Source organism: Zeugodacus cucurbitae, chromosome 5, assembly GCF_028554725.1.
Source record: "Zeugodacus cucurbitae isolate PBARC_wt_2022May chromosome 5, idZeuCucr1.2, whole genome shotgun sequence".
NCBI lineage: Eukaryota > Metazoa > Arthropoda > Insecta > Diptera > Tephritidae > Zeugodacus > Zeugodacus cucurbitae.
In genome coordinates this window covers 18,118,335-18,134,251 of record NC_071670.1, presented here as the reverse complement: position 1 = coordinate 18,134,251, position 15,917 = coordinate 18,118,335, and the positions used below count along the sequence as shown (strand labels likewise).

The window sequence follows — 15,917 nt, the reverse complement described above, 5'->3', positions numbered from 1 at the left end:
ATTGGGTAAAAAAATGTTCGGTTTCAATCGAGCTTAGCTTTCTACAATTACCAATCTATTAAAATTATCCTGACTATCTTCGTGTGAAAATAAGTAGGTTCTTGACTAGACTAGTTGTAAGCTTTTTCTTAACGTTTACTCTTTTCTTTATTACGTAGTTACAGTTTTTTGTACGCTGAAGAATCGTTAGCTTTTCTATGTTATTCTTTTTCTCATATCAATACATACAAACATTTACGAACAAGCATGTGTCCGCTGTCATTTAAAAAGAGTTCAGCTTGATTTGAAGGTAACTTGCTTGCTATGCTGCTGCTTTTTGCTACATATTCATAAGCTTTTTTGCATAAAAACCCAAAATCAAAATCAAAACAAAAACAATCACATATGAAAAATTGAGTCATAACAGTAAAATTTGCCGTTTTTTTAAACATATAAATATATTTACATATTTAACAAATGTTGGTATATACAAAAATATGCAATAAATATGTAAATTACCGCTAACCTGACGGCCATTTCCGTTAGAAGCGCAGTAACAGCGTACATTTCTTTAAAGTCTTGTATTGGTTCAGTTAAGTTTCGTTTATATTTTTCTATTTTTTATATTATAAACTTTTATACTCTCTACACTTTTACCTTTTCAACTACACTTTTTTGTACACATATTCTTTTTATTTATATATTTTAAATATTATTTACAAAGTACTTTCGAAAATCGAATATGTATTTGAACAAGAAACCCGTACTTAAGTCACGAAAAATATTTAGTTGTAAAATATTTATGTATATTTTTATAGAAATGACATTGTAAGTACTCAATAAAAACAAAACAAAAATGCACAAATACTTTGTAAAAAATACAATTACATTTTTATTACTGTATATAAATAATTACTTACGAAGAGAACACGATAACCAAACAACACACTTATCTATAATATATGTAAAATATACTTTAAATACATTTTATTTTTCATTTGTTAAATTTAAGAATGTATATTTTATACGTTATCTATATCAGTACTCACAAAGTAATCACTTACCAATAGCAAGTACACAACCGTAGACTAACACAATACTTACTTTTGCAGCACACAAATGTGGCACATTCTCCTATGTAAATATTAAATTTACACTAGTTTACCGTAATAATTAAATTCAAGAACCCAATACTATTGGTAATCATATCGCTGTAACCGAAATTTTACAGCATTACTTTGCTATGTTAGTTTTCGGACATAAATGGGTTTTGTTTGAGGAAAAGAGATGGTGCAAAAATGTCTGTATTGTTTTGGATCAATGTTTTCTCTCGCTCTCAATCAAAACCTGTTATTTGACTGGCAACTGCATTATAGTAAACTAAAATGTGGAATATTTAGGATTGAACAATCAATATTATTTCGTAAGGGCTGGTTCTTTTATATTATATGTATATTAGGTCGGCATATTTTGTCATTAATTTGTTGAATTGATTTAGTAATTAAGTGTTTTGACGAAGAGTGCACTCTTTTTGTACGCTCTTCTCTCTCGTTTTTTGATTTTTTCTCGTCTAGCAATTTGTCAGATATTTAATATTTAGTTCTATTCTTATACAGTACCCTTGCGCCGCTTCTTACGTGAAGACTTTTGTTGCCATGGCTCCTGGTTTGTAGTCGAGACTCGATTAGGAAAAACGAAGAACTCCAAGTTGTTCGTGTCTATCATGTGAATGGTATAGACTACACCATAGGAAAAGTTGGCGTTGAAGAGGAACAAAAGTTTTGCTGCATTACCGTTTCATAAGTTTCACTGTATGAACTCAGACTTTCGCTCTACACTTAATCTGTTTTATAAACCCTGTTGAAGTTGTTGAGTTGTCGTTTCCAGTTTGGAGTATTTACTTACAATTTTAATGCACCATTGCTTGCACCGTTCTACGTGAGCCACACACAAATTAGAAGGGCCAACAAACCAGTAACCAAACATTTAACATTGTGAGGCCACGAAAAAACTCAATATGTACAGGAAAGTATGAGAAGTCACTTCACCTACAAATGTCTAGAAATACTCTTCAGCAAGCCTTGTGATATTCAAACAATACATTAAAAATAACAACAATTTTATTAATGCGTTACAAAAAAGTCAAGTCACGCATTGACAAGCTTGCCGCTTGACAGACAGGTGCTCGTAACAAGTGTCTCGGCGACGCGCTAAAAGCTCCAGCAACATTTGTTGCGAGACATCCGTGTGTAATTTAGCAAAGCACTGATGTGTTGCTTTTGTTGTTCCTTTATATTAAGCTCATCCTTATTGATGGCTAACTGGGAATTTGCAGTAAATAGAGTTCACAAATATGTATTTGTGCGGTGTTTATTAATGATTTTTCTTTTAATTTTTACTTTTGTTTTGTTAATTAATAATTTTTTATGTTTATTTTACTATTTTATACATTTCATATTTTATTAATTTTTTAATTTTTTTTTTCGAACTATGCACACTTTTTTATTTCGTGTTTACCGACAAAGTTGCTTTTGGTTGTATCGTCGTTGGCGTAATCAAATATTCTGGAATCGCTTCAAAGTGATTATATCACACATAGCATATTTTAGCAAAACAAAAAATAGCAGTTAATTCAGCTAAAATCCGGCTCTTTGAGCTTGTACCGACGTGTGCTGCATATAAAGTGAGCACACTTGCATAACTGCATATTTGTGTATGCAGGTATGAACAAACGCTTTGCATGAATAGAATTGCTTATTGAAATGCAGAAGTTTGGATGACACTGCATTTTCAGTTGTTCATTTGCTATTGCAGTAAAAAAAATACAAATTACTGATACACACAATATAAGTTTACATTAAATTACTTGTTATTCACATAAAATTTGCAAAATTCTAAGTGATTATGCAACGTTTATTAGCCAAGTTCATAACCAACGCTTGAGCGATCGCCAACACTTGATTGCTCATGTAATGCTTCAGCGAATTGAAATGATTTCAAACAACAAAACAAAAATCACCAGCACGGCATATTAATTCCACATGTTTTACCGTAATTTTATGCTTGATTGCAATGGCTAGATTTCATGCGTGCCTCTGCAGTGTTGGTTATACGAAACCATGCCGCATTTAATGCGAGTAGCAGCAATAAATTTTGCGAATTACGATTTATACATACAAATTTTGTTTATTAAAAAATTTAAAATTCACGAAAGTTGGTTTGTACAAAAAACAAAAATGAAACAGTTTTTGTATTTTTTTTTGTAATTCATGTGCAATTAAATATGCAAGAAAAGCTGTTCAAAAATCAAGTTGCATTCGAAAATGAACAAAAATTTTTATTTGGTTAAAATAAATACGTTTGTTTGAAGTATTATTAAAAATTAATTTAATGAAATTAAATTTACAAAAAAACAAATTTTAAAAATTTTAATTTGGAAAAAGTAATATTTGCAAATATTTAAATAAAAAAGGTATTTAAAAATGTTTAATATAAAGAGTTCAATATTTTTTTTAAATAATATTATGTATTATTTTTTCAATAAATTAATATTAAAAAAATTAATAATTTAGAATTAGAAATTTTTTGAGTTCAAGAGTTGAAAAACTTTTTTTTTTTTCAAAATAATAATATTAAAAAAAATAGTTTTAATATTAATTAATTAATTAAAATTTGGGAATTTATGAGTTCAAGAGTTCAAACATTTTTTAAATAATAATATTAAAAATAAAAAACAATTTTAAAAAAACCTTCAACCTTTTTTTATTTAAAAAATTAACATCATAAATATATTTTCAAAATATTATTAATTTTTAATTTGAAATATTTTGTTTTGTATAAATTAAATTAAAACACTCTTTCGAATAAGTTTTTGCTTTAAAATATATAATAATATATAAAACGCAATCTTTGAATAAAAAAACTTTATGGAAATTCTGCACAACTATACATTATTTTTATATTATCAAAACTTTTTACTGCATTGTTAAATGAATTTTTTCACAAATTTGCACTTTAAACATGCTTACACAATTTCTGAAAATTTGAATTTTAAATAAAATTATAATCGTAGCTATATATACATAATTATGTATAACTGTAAAATCGTTTGAGCTAATAAACATATTTGCTCACTATAATTAAATGAGTCAAACCCTAGTACTCATAAATAAAATTTGCATTGAAAACGTACTTTAAATATTAACTTCTAAAGCCAACTAACCAGTATTTTGAGGCACTTGAATACAGAATTCAACTGAAAAACAAGTTTTAATAAAACTCATGAAATTAGTGACCAAATTGAATGCTATTAGAATCATATGCTTGCGCATCTTGATATCTGAACATATAAAAACGCTTAAAATTTAATTATTAGTTACTTGCAGCAAACTGGTACTCTAATTAACAATGAATGCTTCAAAAACAAACAAAGGCACTCATCCATTAGTACATCTGTATGTACGTATCAAAAATATGCGCCCAACGCCACTTCAAGCTTCATAGATTGGCATTTGCGCATCCTCAATCGCATGGCTGGTTATTATGCAAACAATAGTGTATGTATATATGTATGTGTGTATTCAATATTGTTTGCTCAACGCCAATAAGATAAAATGAAGAAGCGACCAGCTACAAAACTGGTAAATTAATACGATGGTAAAATTGCCGTGCGCGAATCATTGGAATGTGGTTATTGTGTAAATGAGATGCTTAACTGCTACGCTGCGGCGTAGTAGTAACTGTGAAGCACAAATCAAGAGATATATATATACTATATATGAACATATATATAAATATAAATTATAAAGCATTGGTTGTTTCAATTTATTTGCTATAACTATGACATACATTTTCTATATACATACAAGTACATATATTTCCATATCTATTGATCACTTAGGTCAACATCAAAATTTGCATGTCCGTCTACAATTTGCTTTGCTGAGCACACGTGTGTATTTATATCTGGTTATTTGCATAGCTTCATGTGAGCAAAAAGCTCTTAGCAATAATCATGCAGCTGTTGCTAATATTCAAACGATTTTATAACGCTTTCATAAAGCAACTGACATTTCTAGCACTTAGAGACACACTCAGATGACTCACGATGCTGTAAATGCTGGGTGTTACATTGAAGTACAGTTATGTTGCACATACTCATAGTTCCTTCTGCAATCATTTCCATATTCAATAATATCGATTTAATTTTTTGATTGTTTTTATATATAAAATTTTAACTTAAAATGTTTAACATAAAACAAATTTTCAAAAAATAACTTAACTTAAATATGTTTAAAAAAAATATGCAGCAAAATGAGTTTAAAATTCATAAAAACTAAATTTAATATTTTTATCGCAATAATTCCTAATGAATGCAACAGACTTGAGCTTGAAGTGTTGACTTTTCCGCCATTCAGATTTCCACATCGTAGATCTTAAAGTGTTCTAACACGAAAAAATAAATGAAAACTAGTCAAGTTAGTTACATTTGAATTCCGCTAGTAAAAATCTAGTAATAAATCAGCTTTATTTACAGCTTGACTTTAATAGATATTTAAAAATAATATAAGAACAACTAAAGACTTAAGACACAAACTCGATTTTTTATGTTTTTTATGAACTTCATTATGTTCATAACTTCATTAATGTTTTTAAAACTTCTGTCGACAACTGTTTAAAGTTAGCCTAGAAAATTTATTTGTCTGTGTTCAAATTTATGCATCCGACGCCTGTAGTCTAACTTCATGCCACTTGAAATAACTTAAATGTGTTTTGATAGTGCACAAAAAAACTTCTTTACTTTATACTCACCGGGTCAATTATAGTCATTGTCAAGGAAATGACTTGAAATAACTTTTTTAAGTTATACTCGCGGGTCATTTATAGTCATTGTCAAGGCTAAATGTGTTGTAAAGCGGAAATCAAATGTTGTTACCTTTTGCTGCGCCACCAAACTTTGCATGAATTAGTAATTGCATTAGAAGTGGTCCAAAAATTTGTGTGTATATTTATGATTTTTTATTGTTTTAATTTTTCAACTACAGAAACATATTTTTATTTTTGTATTTCCACAAATTTTGTTTACTATCTTTTTTTAAATTGTATTTACCCTGTTTTCTACACAAATAATCTCAAAATAAAGCTCTTCAAATATTTTAAGCGGATTCACTCCAATTGTCACGCAATATTGTTGTTGTAGTCATGTTTAGTTGACTAGGTTACATTTCTAATGTTGCAGATGACAAGCAGTACAAAGCTTTAAGACGGATGTCCACTTTTAACATATTTGAAGAAATAAAAAAAACATGAACTTAATCCGGATTAATGTCTCCGATGCTTAATGTAGATATTTAGCTCTAGGCCGAGTTCAACTTTTGGCCTACAAATATATGTTATGAATTAAGTCTAAAGTTGTTTCATTGCACTCCAAAAGTTGTTTGGCAAAATAAATGAAAATAACCTATAAAATTACATAAAATGTTTATTACTTAAATACAGAAAATCTCAATGAGGGAGAGAAAGAAGAAGTTCATTATTATTCATTATTTATAATTTTTTTACTTACCAAATAATTAAGAACAAAAGTTAATATAACTTACCTGCTGTTGCTTTTAGTAACTAAATTTTTTAATAGGAATAATTATATTTGAAAATATACAAATAAAATGCGTCAATATTTTCACTATCAAACTTAATACATAGCTATATTGAAGTATTGTTGATATACCTTTCAACTGAAAAATAAACTTGTCTATATGTGGCTTATTGGCCTGCCAGTATACCTAACCTAACCTAAAGCTGTAACTAGAAATGAAATTTGTAAAATTTAATTTATGTCCATGTATACTTTATGTGATCTATCCAACTCTACAAATATCTTTCACTGCAAATCATTTATTTCAGCTTTCATTATTTCTGTTCGTTCAGTGAAATTAATTTTTAAAATTTTTCATATTGATTTTTACCAATTTTACTCTCAAAATTGTATGTAACGTACTAGATAGCTGTGTGGAAAGTTTTCAGTGATTTATATATCGATTATATGGCTTTATATGGTCTATCACAATTTCTAAGGTTTTGATTAACTTTTGAGTATAAAAATTTATAATCTCATATTTATAGTTATTTTTTATGGAAAATGTAAACTCCAGACATACTTTTGTTTTTACGAAATCAAAAAGCTATTTTTTATTTTTTATTTTTTTTAGAATTTTTTTTTCGAATTTTTTTTTTTAATTAAATGCTTTCGAATTTCTGAAATATTTCTGGGCACATTAAATATTTTTTTAATAAAAATTGTACCACGTTCTCGATCTGTTGTAAATATCAACATGAATTTTTTGATCTGAGAAACTGTAATAGAGCTTTCAAATACTTTCGGAATTATATAAGAAATATAAACTTTCATATATTTTTGGATATTTCTATCGCTCCCTTGCAAGCTTTCATTTACTTTAGTATTCTTTATAACAGATCTAAGCTTTTATATATTTCTGGTATTTTTATTTGTTACGTTCAATTAATATTATATTAATTTACTTTTGGAATATTTTATGAGCGATCTAGGCGTTTATATACCTTTGGAGCTTTGATGATATACGTTTATTAAAGCTTTCACTAAATTTTTATTTCATCTGAAGACTATCTTTGAACTTTTTGAACAGTTTTTAATTGTTAAGCCTCAAAAGTGTTTTAAATTCACCAAAATTCCTATATACATATGTCTATACTTACGTAAATTTGTCTGCAATATACTCACCCAGCAACCAAATCCACAGCGACCTCTTGAACTACAAAAAAGTGGCTTTCAAATGTTTGACTTGCAAGATGAGCTTTTTATGCGTTTTTTACGCATTATATCACTTAAGGCCACTCATCATACATATACATATGTATATGCATATGATACTGAATTTTTGCTGCATTACAAAATTATGCAATTGTTTATAAATCGCGCACGCCACACCCTGCCAAATACCACGCAGCATCAAAACAAATCAAAAGATTTGTATATACACTTATATGTAAGTGTGTATGTAAATATATCAAATGTGTGCGCTCAATGTCAGCTATAAAAATGCTTACACACAAGCGCATTATTGTGGTAAAGTGACTAATAAACTAGCTAACTGGGTAAATAGTATTGTGTATATTGTAATGAACCCACTCGTGGCGCGCGGTTGGCGCTATTTGTTTACATATAGTAGCTGGGCTGCATAGGTAATGATATACACCTGCCGTTTTTGTGGCTTACTATTTTTCAATCATATATAGTATGTTTTTAATAAAAGGTTTTAACATTTTTTTGGAGTTTGTGAAAGGACGCAACTTTCTAATGAATCTCTTTGTTATATTTTTACATACATATACACACACGCATATATATTCATTGAAAGCGGCAAGTGGTTAGCCAATAAAACTTAATTGAAAGTGGCGTGCGCTATGCTTTTAAGTCAAAAGTATCACTCTAACTTCACCTTTTACCGTTAGTTGCAAGCATAACAAACAATAATGCGCAAATGACTTAAGCAAAAAATAAAACAAACATTGCTAATTATTGCATTTATTAGCTCCCGCTGATTTCGCTAAACACTAAATAAACTAAATTTATAATAAGCGAAATATTTGAAAAATTCATAAATGCGCTTGTGTTGTAAAAAAGTAACTGCATACTTTTCACATGACAGTGCGCGGCATTTGTGGTATGTTAATGGCATTGAAATGAACTCAATCTCATTATATGTGTAATAATAACACACATCATATAATGCTAATATATGCATATGTGTATCTCTATGTATTCGTAGTTGCGATTTTGTGTTTCATCAAGCATTACTTGCAACTTATTCGCGACATTGTCTGAGATAATTGATTGCAAATTAATTAAAAGTTCCACACACAACTGGAATTGCTGCCAAAATGGTTTTTCATAAGAGTAGCAAAATGTGTTAAGCTATGGATTTAATGAATTTTGAAAAGTGTTTATCATTTTTGAAAAATTAACATCAAAAGCGACCTTGTTGTGTGCACTGCATAATGCAAAAGCGTAAATTGAAGACACTAACTTTTAAATGTTGTAAGCAGTTATTGCGAGATTACTAAATGAGTAATGAACTTGTTTAAATTTTGCTGAAAATAATTAAAGTTGACTTGTTTGCTACGAATTTATGAAAGTATATATACACATAAATAGAATATAAAATAGTTTGAAGCCTTAAATGGATATTTTTTTCATAAATTTTCAAAAAATCGTTTTATATAGTAAATAGAATTCGAAAAATTTCGAAATCTTTGTTGATTATTTTTTTCAAAAATTTTCGAAAACTCTTTCGATTTTGTTATTTTACAAAATTGGTAGGTATATATAAAAATGTTTTACCAAATACGTTCTGAGTAAAATAGTGTTTGAGACAAGCACAATTTGAGAAAATACGTGATATTAGAAATTTGTATTCTTATTTTTGAGTTTTACTTTTAATTTCAACATTAATTAAATCTAATATGAATCAAGCAAATAAATTGTTTTTTTTTTATAAGATTTTTTCATGCCAATTAATGACCAAATATTATAACATAGATGCCGGATTTTATATCCATTTAGTTTATGAGCTCAAGCAAATTTTGTTAATTTTTTTTAGTTTTGTCATGCCAGTGAAGAATAAAATGTTATAGTTACCTTTTAATTAGTTTTTTTAATTCAGAAATTTTAAATGTGTTGAATAGATTTTAATCCTTCAGAAGTCATTAGAAAATTGTGCCATCTTTTAATTTATATGTAAATTATTGTAAATTGATGTTTTACCAAAATATTTTTAAATCTTTAAAAGTAAAATATTCCGTTTTCTTATCAATTTCTAAGTAGTAGTAGTTATATGGATTTTTAACTAAGGAACACTAAAATATAAAAATAATTGTAATTTTAATTTATTCAACTCACTTTTGTGAACAGTTCTTTTTCAAAAATTCATTGAACAAAATGTTTTTTAAAAAGTATAATTTTAAATCTTAGCTGTAAATTTAAGTTTTAAATTATATAACAAAATTTGAATTTTCTTTTAAAATTATTTCCAACACTTTTTTCTACTTCACGCCTGTATTTCTATTTATTTAACACCGTTATAATACATATGTATATATATTATTTACAGTAAAAATATTTTATTATACTTAATATTGGTATGATATTTGCTTAAACACAACAGCTTACACTCTTACCTTTACAGCAACACATGAATTTTTAAATAAAACACAGTTAACACAAGCCAAAAATATTTTTATTTTATGTAATACTCATCTCTTTAGTAATTTTATATATGTTTGTAGTTACTAACGTCTTTCGTATTGTTGTTTTTAATTAACACACTTGCAGCATCGACTGCAAAAAATATATGGACTTATTAATATTGTTGTTTTTAGACTTACAGGGCTATTGCCGCAACTTGAAGCAATAACAGTCAATACAAGCACACACACACACAAACACAAGAAAATCAAAAACACAAACACGCAATTTTCGCATTAAAATGAAGTTGCAACCAAAATAAATATTTTTAGCACACATACAACACAAAAACAAAAAAACAAAAGCAACACAAATAAAACTGTGTGATTCCCTTACACAACTTCCAGTCTCAAGCACGCATATCCGCCACTTTCCTTTCCTTATGCAAACCCTGGCGTGCGCACAACAAAAAGACAACAACGTATGTCCACTCCTCCAAAATTTCCCTCCAACCAAAACAGTATACGTAAATAAAAAATCTCGAATCTTTTGCACGAAATATTCGTATGTTAGCGCTTGCGCAGTGCCGTACTAACGCGTTTGTGTTCCAACGTCTTTCAGGTTCGCACACCGACTGCAACGACGATTGTAACAGCCACGGCGCAGACGCGACGACCGGTGGTGAGCGTGCGCCGACGCAAGATCAATTCACCGAACGCTTCATCAGGTATAGCTTACCAGACGGCTACGACGTCGTTACAAACGAGCCAAACGTCGGTCGCAGCAACTACAACTACAACTACAGCTAACGCGGACGCCTCGACAAAAAGTGATGAGCTGCTAATAATCACAACGGAATTACCGACGACGACGACCTTTAATAAACAACAATTCCAACGTAATCGTAATAAACTGGTAACACCGGCCGTCACAGCAGCAACAACAACGGACGATCTAACCGCACCAACAACTACTACAACACAACAATTTACAGCAGCAGTAGCAGCAATTACACTGAGCAACGCCAACAATCAGAAGAGTTATTTAAATACGAAGTACAGAGCTAAGTTACCAGCAGCTAGTTTGTCAACGATCAGCGCATCTTTAGCAACGGAGATACCAAATGTCAATGGGGCAGCAGAAGCGGCAGCAACAACAACAACAGCCAGCAATGACATCATACAGCAAGCAAATGTCAACACCAACGCCAACACTAAACAACCGTCGACTGTGTTGCGCAGAAAATTCCAGACACGACGTCTCATTACAACAACAACGACAAGTGCCACAGACGACAGCGGTAAGTTACAATTAATTAAACCATAGGAGCAGATACCTCTATACATAACAATATTCTCATACATACACATGTATAAAGCACTCATAAATGTTTACAAGCCCCGTATGTGCGCCAGCAACATGTATCAGCAACATTTTGTAGTGTCAATTGGTTAAAGTATGTATCCATGTATATAAACATCAATCGAGAAACATTATTAAATGTTTATAAATACGGATACATACATATATACATTTCATATGAAGATTTTAAATTCATTAAGCGTATACTTTCTGTAAGCACATTATATTACTTCAGTAAGAACGTACATACGAGTGCGAGAATATATTAGAGCATGTATGTATATTCAACATTTTTTATGTTAATTGAATTTTTATTACTTTAAACTTTACAAAGATGTTGCAACCGTCTTATTTCGTATACAAAAATATTAATTCATCTTAACATTTGAATATGTTACTGTTCAGTGTATAAAATACTACTCAAATAATTTTGAGGTATGTTGTACCATTCATTGGCAGTCCGTAGCCTAGTAGAAGTCCCAGCCTGTTCCAGTTAAACACACTTAACTTTGAACGGCCCTTATTCACTGGACACTTCTTCTTCTCATCTGTTGTTGTAAATGAAAGGAATAGCTCCGTGGACCTAATGGATTTATAGCGTTTTTATAATCTCGCAATATGTTGCACAGAGTATTATAGTTTTGTTTAACTAATCAAAATGATAATTTTTAAGGCCCCAGATACCGAACAAGAATAACTCTGTACCTTTTTACCGAACATATCGGTAATTCTCTGAGATAAATTAATGTTATTCAGAGAGAATATTTTTCGTCTAATAATGTGTCTTTGAACGGCTCATAACTCCCATAGCTCCTAATTATAGGTTTGTGCAACATACGATTGGCTTTATACCGCATATATTAGTTACTATGTGTGATAGACCAGCAAAATATTGGATATAATGTAGGGTAGTAAAAATGAGTGAAATTGGTCCAGGAATTACCCATATACTATATATAATGATTTTCATTATTCTAGTTCTCATTATTAAAATGTTCGGTTACCCGAATTTAGAACTTCCTTCCCTCTTGTCTTTTAAATTGAGCCCAGGGAATTCTATGCAGTCTGCCATCCAGTACCATAATTAATTAAATAAAAAAAAAATAAATATTGACGAAACTACACAAACAGAGACTATTATTGGCATAACCTTGGGATCGACTATATCTCTAGCATAAAAACTACTATGACTACTAATATTTAGCTTCTTATTGACACAAAAAAATTTTAAATTGTACATCGCCATACTCAGTTAAACAAATATTATCACTCTAAATACGAAGGTTTCATGTCAATAGTTTAAACTCTTTAGAACCCGTAGAGCGATTATGTTGAAATTTTGAACTTGTCTAAAATTCTTCTAATTCTGAACTGAACTATTTATGTTGCAAGGTACATAGCAAAATATACGAGTATATACTACATTATTAGACATACCATTTCTGAGTGAGTTTGAAAACTGGATTTTTCTATGCTCAAATTGGGTTTTCAGGTGGTTGTGACCGAGACGGCTTTTCATGATTTTTCTGTGAGTACTGCGCCAACCTAAAACGTCATTCCTTTGCGTAGAAAACAACATTCTGCTATGAACTGTCGTTAGTTATGAAAATCACGTGCATGAGTGTGTTTTCGTGGATTTGAATGAGTGTACATGAACCTAGAAAATACATTTGTGCATAATGACATTAAAAAAATACTTTAGAACTCATAACTGGTTAAATTTATGTTGATAAGATTATGTTACCTTAAGTTTTAACTATACACTGTGCACATTAAAAAAAATCCGAATATATTTAACATATATTTAAAGTTTTTAAAGTAAAACAAAAGTAATCCAAACATATGTACATAACATAGATACGCCATAAATTCGGAAGGAACCAAATATTACAGACTCTCACGAATATAATCTATATATACATGAAAAATTCTGTTACAATTTTTAATGGCGATTGAGACAACAGTATATTTATTATTTTAGTGTCAATCAAAATCCTAAATGTTTCACAATATACGGCAAGAAATTGACTTTAGTAATTGTGTCCACACACATTAGTCCATAGATTAAAGTTCGGTGAATCACTGTTTTGCTGACCGAAAAAGACTTAAAGCTCGTAAAAAACTCGCTAGATGACACGGGTGCCGAGATGCATTAAAATATATTAATATACATATGTATGTATTGAAAATTTAAAAATTTGTCCAAGACTAAGAGAGCTCCTATTAACGGATGCTGTACATTTTACACTTTCAGAAAAAAAATTGTTTCCACTACAAAGCACTGGGAATATCTGACATATTAAAAAAAAAAAAATCAAAATAAACTATCAAGCTTATGAGAATGGTTTCCCAACAAGTTTAGCAGGAAAATAGTCTGTTTTAAGTTAGTTTTCTTTATAGAGTTTTCCACAAGAACTGTTTTGAATCTTACTAGTCCATATAGGAAAATAATTTATTATTAACAGTATGTATATTTAAATAAATTACTTCATATATACACCTTCAGTTTTTCAATATTATAAAATACAATGTAACGCTTAAATTACTGAAAAGCCGATTAATCTTACAAAATGTTTGTTAACAGCCTGTGCAAATTAAAAATAAACAAATTAAGTGCTTATCAATCAGTTTTATTTATTTGATGTCAAAGAGTCACTTACCGGTTGCAATCGAATGTGAGCAAAGCGAGATTTGTTTGTTTTTTCTATGAAAAACAGCCTACATTGTGATGGCGATTTTTTCCACTCATATTTCTCACTATCGCAAAATGCTTTTATTTGGCGTTGTCAAGGTGAACTAGCAATAATGATTTTCTCTTATTTTAAAATATGCCGTCTTATGCATTATAGATGCATGTTTATTATATGTATATCCAATATATGGAAATATATATTTAATATATGCACTTGCCAACAACAAACAAGCAGTTTTTTGCAATAGTTTATAGGTATTGGCAACGGAAAATTACATTTAAAAATGCATACAAATTGCTTGGTGCATCAGTGCCACTTATACTTGTACTAAGTGTTAGCTAATCATCTTAATTTGTAGTTAACATTTGCACATCATTTGCGGTGGATGATTTCTACATATAATTGTATTTTTATAGCAATCACAAGAGTTTATTAATATGAAGCTAAATAAACGCGCTACAGTCAAATTAACCAGTTAAATAATTAGTTACTATATAAATACTGACTAACCAACTAGTCTGTATATTGTTTTTTCATCTGCAACTGCAAATTGATAGGATGAACCAGTATATAGGATACACCATTATTTATCTCGGTATAGAAACATTATTCAGTTTTAGAATTTCTATCTAATGATTTGGTTAGACATGTTTGAGAAACCCTAATTTAGCAGAATTCCAAAAATGAATAGTTTCATATCAAAATAGGCGGAGTAGTAAGGCTTTACATTGACAATAGTGCTTCGGCTAATTTAATTGAAAAAAATTTTTTTTTGGACCATTAGTGAATCATATTTTTTCAATCAAAATGAAACAGTCAATGAAAAGCGGTATATTATCTTCTGACCTTGTCTCCTTATATTTACCATCAAGTTAGTGAAACAAGTTTCAAGAAGAATTTTCTGGATTTCTGATTGCAAATTATGCAGTAACAATAATTGGACACCTGAATCTTCAAAATGACTTTCCTAACTTCTTTATAACGAGCTTAAGACAAACATTCGTAAAGAAAATTATGGAGTTCACTTTACAAATAATATTCATATTCATAAACCACTTAAGGGGTTACATCTAGTTTGGAGCCCTAAAAAAATAAGGTTTCCAAACATTTTTTCTGAGAAAACTTCTAAATTTTTATTCTAAGAATTTGTACACATATATGGTAACTTTGAAGAGTATCGAATACTTTTTTATTCATAATATTCATTGTTGAAGCTGCTGTTGCAGATCTCCAGAAATTCCTTCCAAAAAAGACGTTTTGAGGTGACCACTACATCTCTGAAGTGAATCATGTGAAATGAAAAAATCAAACGGATTCCGTTAAAGTAATTTATTATCTTGTACTTAATCGAAGGAACACGCAAACCAATTTTTTAACAAAATGGCGGGAACGTAAAAAAATAGATTTTTTGCCATAATTTGGCCTCAAATTATGTATAAAAACGGTAATAAAAAACTATTACGTACTAGAAAATATAGTTCAGAAGCCTGTATATAACTTTGAGAATAATCGGTTTAGCCATTACTGAGAAATCTTGGTCACTGACTTGCAAAACAAAGTTTTGAGAAAAACAAGGTTAAAGTCCGGCTACTTTAAAATGCTCAGACGCGTCGTTACAATTATTTGTGTAACTTTAGAAATAACAGTCGATTTGACTTGAA

The 15,917-nt window shown here is 29.5% G+C and overlaps 1 protein-coding gene across 1 annotated transcript in view; it reads left to right on the top strand.

The window, feature by feature from the left end:
• Positions 1–15,917, top strand: part of LOC105218088 (uncharacterized) — a 91,628-nt gene that overhangs the window by 74,051 nt on the left and 1,660 nt on the right. Inside the window, 1 exon segment of the mRNA XM_054231055.1 lies at positions 10,775–11,501. Within this exon segment, the coding sequence (XP_054087030.1) occupies positions 10,775–11,501 (727 nt within the window).